This window comes from Echinops telfairi, unplaced genomic scaffold, assembly GCF_000313985.2.
Source record: "Echinops telfairi isolate 266 unplaced genomic scaffold, ASM31398v2 ScPeMD7_7424;HRSCAF=8462, whole genome shotgun sequence".
Taxonomy (NCBI): Eukaryota; Metazoa; Chordata; class Mammalia; order Afrosoricida; family Tenrecidae; genus Echinops; species Echinops telfairi.
The window spans coordinates 41169847-41177122 of record NW_022111324.1 but is presented as its reverse complement, the minus strand read 5'-3'; the positions used below and the strand labels follow the sequence as shown (position 1 = coordinate 41177122).

The 7276-nt window shown below is 38.6% G+C and overlaps 1 protein-coding gene across 1 annotated transcript; it reads right to left on the bottom strand.

Moving 5' to 3' along the window:
- Positions 1 to 1315: 1315 nt before the first annotated feature.
- LOC101652366 (28S ribosomal protein S18c, mitochondrial-like) lies at positions 1316 to 1724 on the bottom strand. The gene is made up of 2 exons (XM_030887834.1): positions 1579 to 1724; positions 1316 to 1493 (listed from the first exon to the last, which is right to left on the bottom strand). Exons 1-2 carry the CDS (start codon positions 1722 to 1724, stop codon positions 1316 to 1318), a joined length of 324 nt encoding a protein of 107 aa, XP_030743694.1.
- Positions 1725 to 7276: the final 5552 nt, after the last annotated feature.

Here is a 7276-nt window from a genome sequence, read left to right as displayed (position 1 = left end):
ACATGTGTTTATCAGCCAGGTTGGCACAATAAACTACCTCCCAGGGCATATCACAAAGTTCTGTCAAGTGGGCTAACAAATGCCCAAAGGCCATACCACAGCTATAAACTTCAACCTGCAGGCAATTGGCTCACGCTTCATGGGTCAGCAAGCCCAACTCATGAATTAAGTGGTCAAAGGTACCCCACTCTAGTAAGCCTCAGTCCCAATGCACTCAGCTCCACTTCCATGGGTCCGCATGTCCAATTACCCCAATTGAGTACCTGGGGCACCCTACTCTGATAGCCAGGCCTCTTTGAAAGCACTCATCTGTACTTGCTCTGTGGATTGGAAAGCCCATCACTGTCCCAGCCTCTGACTCCTGGTTCTGTGGCTGTCTCTGATGTCTTGCATCCAGAAGGTTCACTGCTTAGGGATCTAGGGACCAGAGCACACTCCACTCCTGGCTCCTGCTTGTATTGAGGTACTTCTTTCTGAGGGCTCATTTTATACACAGCAGAGTTGCATTCCAGGGAATCCTAGTCAAAATTGCTCACAGGTGACTCCTGTTAAGGATCTCCCCCCCCTCCCCCACCTTCTTAGACCCAAGCAGGGAAAGGTTGGTTGGTGGGCATTAGAGACTTTGGCTTAAAAAGCCACATTAAATTATCCACTCCCCCTGCAATGAATTTCAAATTAACCTTTTTGAACTGTTGCGATTGTTGTTAAGTGCTATCAAGTTAGTTATTACAATGACCACCCCCAATTCAATACAATGAAACTGCCCAGTTCTGGACCATCCTCACAACAGTTCGATGTTTGGGCCTATAGTTGCAGCCACTGTGTCGCTTCATGTCACTGAGGGTCTTCCTCTTCTTTGCTGACCCTTTAAATTACCAAGCTGGATAACAAGCCCAAAGGACATGAAACAAAGGCTTCCCCCTCCTCACTTCCATGAATCATTCTGCTCATACTTCTTCCAAGACAATTTGCTGCCCCTCCTGGCAGTTCATGGTAGGTGCAATATTCTTCACCAACACCGTAATTCAAGCGCACATTTTTCTCCAGTCTTCCTCACCCAGTGTCCAGTCTCGCATGCATTTGAAGCTATAAAAATACCACGACTTAGGTCTGGCCCACCTTAGTCCTCAAAGTGACATCTTTGCTCTTTTTAATACTTATGTAGAAGTTTCCTAAGTTACCCGTTTGCTTTATTTTCAAGAGTGTTGATTGTGGGTGCAAGTAAATGAAATCTTTGAGAACTTCCTTTTTTTATTTTACTATAAAGCAAGTTTATTGGTAATAATCTTATATAATTTACTCCCAATATTTGATGTTACAAACTTTGGGGTCTTTGAGATAATGCAGGATCCTTGTAACTGAATGGCAGAAAACCCATTATTTGTGCCCTCTTAATTGCTTTTGTGATTTCTTTCTGTTTCTTCCCACAAAGGCCTGTTATGTGCCTTGAATAAATGCATCCAGTAAACGGAGAAATAAACTGGGATAAAAGCTGTACATTCTTGTAATCTACACGTTTTCCACACAAGAGACATTTTTTTAAGAGGTCCCTTGTAAGAACTTTCCATTGTAATGGGCAGGTCCTCACTGCTGGTCACCTGTTCATATGGCGAACAAGCTCTTCTGTAGACCACAGTGTGACTCCTGGAATCTGTGAAGCTGGCTGCAGCCGTGGTGAAATGCATCAACGTTTTTCTCCCAAGAGCACTGCAAACAGCAACCATCGCTGGCACGATGCCAGCTCGAGAACTTCACTTTTTTATCCAATATAATATTAATATATTTATTTATCCAGTTGTGAGGATTTTTATTTTCCTTACATTGAGGTCTAATCCATGTTGAATGCTGTATTCTCTGATCTTCATCAGTAAGTGATTCAAATCATCTTGCTTTCAGTAAGCAAGGCTGTGTCATCTAACTATCTTGGGTTGTTAAGTGCCTTCTTCCAATTCTGATGCTGTGTTCTTCCTAAGCAAATTTTCTGCAATTATTTTCTCAACATCAATTAGATAATTGCTCATTTTAAATAGTACTTTAAATCATTCGATGTTCCTTTGTTTGGGTCAACCAACTGCCTCCTGGCCTATTATGGATTCCAACGCCAACAGTTGTTTTGGAATTCCTGTTCTTGACAATCATTAACTGTAATTATCCCAAATTTCCAGTAGATGTCATTTTGGTGATTCTGTATCATTTTTAATTTAGTTTGAAACATGTAAGTATATATGCTGCATGTTGTTAGGCAATGTAAGGTTGATTCTGACTCATAGCAACTGTACGTATAAAAGAATGACACACTGCCTGTCCTATGCCATTCTCACAATAGTTTTTATCTTTTAACCTAACATAGGGCGTTTTTTTTGTTGTTGTTTTGCAAATAAAATCCATACACTTAAATTCTTGGAAATTTAAATGTCAAGGAAATGATGAGAAGGTAATGACTTGTGTCCTCCAACTATACAAGGGGCAAGAAGAATCCAACTCTATATCTTCCCAAGGACTTTGTAAAGTGCAGATCAGACATGCCTCCACCCTCCAACGTTCTTACCGTACTCCCTTGACAATGTGCTTTTCTGCTGGGTTCAATAATTTGTTGCGATGACCAAACATAACTTACAGACAATATGATTATGCGGTTTAGTAGGGAAGCTAATGAGTTACAAGGCAGAATCAGAAATGTTAAGGATACAGTTCTTTTGTATGCAGTGTCTCTTCTGAGCCATACTTGTAGGCACAATTCTCTCTGGCCTCTGCCCTACATGGACAATGTTACAAAACATCTTAAGGCTGATAAATGCCCAATGGACACCCCTCTCGACAAGGCAGTCCCCCTACCCAAAGACATTCAGCTTTACTCTTCCCATGAACTAGGAAGCCTGCTGCTCTCTGTCTCATGCTTCCAGGCCCTCTGCCATTGCCACTTTTCCATGTGGGCATCTCGCAAAAGATGGCCTCTTTTCATGGCTCTTGATGGTTGTGAGGTTTCTGTTCTTGCTTCTAAGATACATCACTTTATACCCAGTGGAATGGCAAAACAGACCAATCCACACACCTTATTTGCATGCCCCACCCAGTCATTGGTGGGAATTGTAAAGACTGTAAATAGAAGGACCCTAGCAAGTATTCAACTGCACATATGCCCTTAATAGAACTAGATATTCATGCCATATTTTAGTTTCAGTCTTGGGAGAAGAAATTCTAATGTGCATATTATATTTAAAAGCTGCAAATTTTTCTCAATTGATACGTTCTAGTTTATTGTTTTTATAATTTCCAATTTTTGCTTTCAACAATAAAAGCTTTATACATTTAAAAAAAATCTCTACCAATTATGAAAAGAAGACCTGTCTTGGGAAAAGGACAGCCATAGTGCTCCTTGGAAGCAAGTATGGCAAGACAATCTTACACACTTTTGACATGTTATCAAGAGAGACCAGAGGGGCACCAAAAATGAAGCTGACCCTCAGCAAGCTAGATGGACACAGTGGCTACAGCACTAGGACTGAACAAGACCAGACAGTGTTTCACTCTGTTGTACATAGGGTTGCTGAGTCTGAACCAACTTAGACCTAGCAACAGCTAATTTTGAAAACACTATCTTCTGGGTCATTCTTTATATCAGCTAAGCTTACTACAGGGAGAAACATAAGCTTTCCCATTCCTGTGAGGGCTTACAGCTTTGGAAACCTACAGGGGCAGATCGACTTATCCTATTCGGGTCATTATGAGTAGGAATTGCCTTGATGACAATGAGTTTTGTTTTGGGTTTGAAGCTTGCTACAAGGATTTAGCAAGCTTTTGATTTTTATATTGTTCAATTATCAATGATACTTGGTATACCAAAAGAGTGATAATCAAGTATGTTTTTACTTTCTACACAGAGGGATAATTCTACTAAAATACTTTGTAACTTATTTCAGAGGTAGAAACACTACAGAAAAAAATATAATTTATCTTTGAAGGCAAGTATACATGTGTAGAGAAATTTCAAATTTATCTAAGAAAAGATTTCCCAAACCTACTTTAAAAAATACATATGAAGACTGTGTTAGTTACATAATCTGGTGTCAATTTGGGACTTGAGAGGTGTAAGAGTGAAGGAGTGGAGTCTAGTCTGTCAATCAGATCATAGCCAATGAGGCCTCTGTGTGGGCATGGCTTTCTCCTAAGAATTCTGGGAAACCTTGTGTTTTCCTCCTTGGAGCCGGGAGAGACCCTCTGCTCACTCCCTTGGAGATGCTCTATTGACAAGACACATACTGCTATGTCCTGGAAGCTGGAGAAGTCACATGAACCTACCCTGATGCAACCAGACCTCTGGAGCCAGAGAAGCCATGTATACACACCCCTGCCAGCGCTGAGATGCTTATAATGCCACTGGATCTGGAAGACTTCCAACCCACTGGCCTATGATCCTCCTGCATTCGGCATCATTGCATATGTTTCGTGAGTCTGAAGAGGACTTTATAAATTTGTTTCAGACATATGGGCTAATATCGGACTTATGGACTTGATCTGGACCAAGCTGGGATGTTTTCTCAATATTCAATTGCTATTGTATATAAACCTCTTTCTTATACACGTATGAGTGTCTATACATTTGCTTCGCTAGTCTACCTGGACTAACACAAAGGCTACCAAAAATTGTGCTTCAGAAACTTGAGTAAATTTTGAAACTTTTTCATCAGAAAAGCAATTTAATAAAGCCTATTATATAGCGGTTTTAAGAGTTATGTTCTATGACTAATAGTCCCATGTGACTGCAGATAACATATATTTGTATTCAAACAAAAACACTTAAAAAAGTTATCCACTAAGTTAAGTGATGCATTTGGATGTGAGGATTTCCCCACGCAGTAGGTTGTCTCTTCACTTTGTTGACAAAATACTTTGATGAGGTCCTCATCATCTCCTTTATTGATAGTATTTGATGCTATATCTAAGAATCTCTTGTTTAAAAACTAGCTTCCAAATTAAATACATAAGTGTAAATAAACACTAGCTCCTAAAGCATCACTCCTCTGTTTTCATTTGAGAGTATTATAGTTTTTGTATTTAAGTTCTTGATCCATTTGTAGTTAATTTCACATAGCATGAGGTATGGACCCAGCATCATTCTTTTGCATGTATATAATGTGTTTCCCCTACATGTCATTTATTAAAGAGACAATCTTTTCCCCACTGACTGGACTTAGCACTTATCGATTGAGTTCTGGATCTCATTCTATTCTATGATCTGTATATCAATTCAGTAACAAGCTACTTATATTACTGTAGCTTTCTATTATGTCTTGAGGTTTGGAAGTGATCTACTTTGCTTTGCTTTAATGAGTGTTTTGCCATCGGCAGTGCCATATCAATTTGAGGATTGGCTTTTTCATTTTTGCAATGATGGCCATTGAAATGTCAATGGATTGCGTCGAATACATAGATTACATTGGGTAGTAATGACATATGAACAGTACTGTCTTCCAGTTCATGACCATGGCGTATCTTTGCATTTTGTGTATCTCTATTTTCTCTCACGACTGTTTTATACTTTTCAGGAGTTTCCTGAACTTTCAAGTTTTCCACTTTCTTGGCTACATTTATTTTTAGGTATCTTATAATTTTAGATGCTATTGTGAATGGAATTTTCTTGATTTCCTTCTCAGAATCCTCCTTGTTGATGTACAGAAACTCAAATGACTTTGAGTATCAATCAACTTTGTATTCTGTGTCTTTGCTAAATTCATTTACCAGCTTTATCAATTTCCTTATGGATTATTGGATAGTTTTCTGCAGATAGGCTCAGTCATTTGTGAAAAGATATTTCATTTCCTCCATCTTGATTTGGTTATCTTTTATGATTTTCTTGCCTAACTCGCTGCTCTGGCTAGGACTTTGTGTAGAAGGTTGAATCATTCTCACTGCCATTGAGTTGATAACAAAAGGGGGTATCTTTGCCTTGTTCCTAATCTTAAAGGGAAGCTTTCAGTCTTTCTCCATTGACTATGACTATGACTCCAAATGACAAGCTTTCAGTCTTTCTCCAATAACAACACTGTTGTTATTAGGTGCCACCAAGTAGGTTCTGACTCATATGTTCAACACAGCAGCACACCTGCCAGTCCTGCACTATTTTCACAATGGTTGCAGCCATTGTGTCAATCCAGCTCGAGAGTTTTCCCCTTTTCATGACTATGTTGTTAGTTGTGAGTTTTTCATAAGGTTTCTAGAAAATATCATATTGAGGTTTTCCCCTTCTATTTCAAGCTTGTTGAATGTTTTCAACAATGAGCGGGTTGTCAATTGACTCCTCTGTATGGATTAAGGTGGGTTTTGTTCTTTGGTCTGTTAATGTCCTGCATTTCATTGATTAATTTTCCAGTGTCGGGACCACTCCACATTTATGCGATTATCCCATTTGCTTATGATATATTCTCTTTGTGAGCTGCTAAGTTTGGTTTCCTAATATTTAGTTGAGGATTTTAACATCTCCATTCAGAAATAATTTTGGTCTGTTTTTTCTTACAGTGTTGGGCATTGATAGCAAGAGTAATATTAGCAGCTTCATTTACATTTTCTCTTTTATTTCTTTGTAAATCTAGCTAAAGAATTATTAATTCTATTGATCCTTCAAAAGATAAACTTCTGATTTCACTTATTCTGTCTATTGCTCTTCCTGTCTCTATTTCTTTTATCTCTCCTCTGATCTTTGTGATTTTTTCCTTTCCAGTAATTCTGAGCTAGTTTTGCTTTTTTTAGTTATATAGTTATAAAGTTAAGTTATTGATAAGAATCTTTTCTTCTTTTTTGTGCATTTTGTAAAATAATTTTATTGGGGGCTCTTACAGCTCTTATAATATTCCATACATCAATTGGACATATGTTGTACATATGTTGCCTCTTTGTACATACTTTGCCATCATCATTTTCTAAACATTTACTTTCTTTTAAAAAAAATAATTTTATTTGGGGCTTGTACAACTCTTATCACAATCCATACATCAATCCATTGTGTCAAGCACATTTGTACATTTGTTGCCATCATCATTCTCAAAACATTTGCTTTCTACTTGAGCCCATGATATTAGCTCCTCATTTTTCCTCCTCCCTCTTCACTCCCCCCTCCCTCATAAACCCTTGATCATTTATACATTATTATTATTTTGGCATATCTTCCACTGTCCAACATCTCTCTTCACCAACTTTTCTGTTGTTCATCCCCCAGGGAGAAGGTTGTATGTGGATCCTTGTAATCGGTTCCCCCTTTCTACCCCACCTTCCCTCCACC

Bases quoted from the DNA above. Each gene is read 5' to 3' on its own strand.
- LOC101652366 (XM_030887834.1), bottom strand. From the start codon at position 1,724: ATGGTTGCTGTTTGCAGTGCTCTTGGGAGAAAAACGTTGATGCATTTC. The intron at 1,494-1,578 runs GCCCATTACAAT...CAAGAATGTACA, and splicing joins GTGACCAGCAGTGAGGACCT to GCTTTTATCCCAGTTTATTT.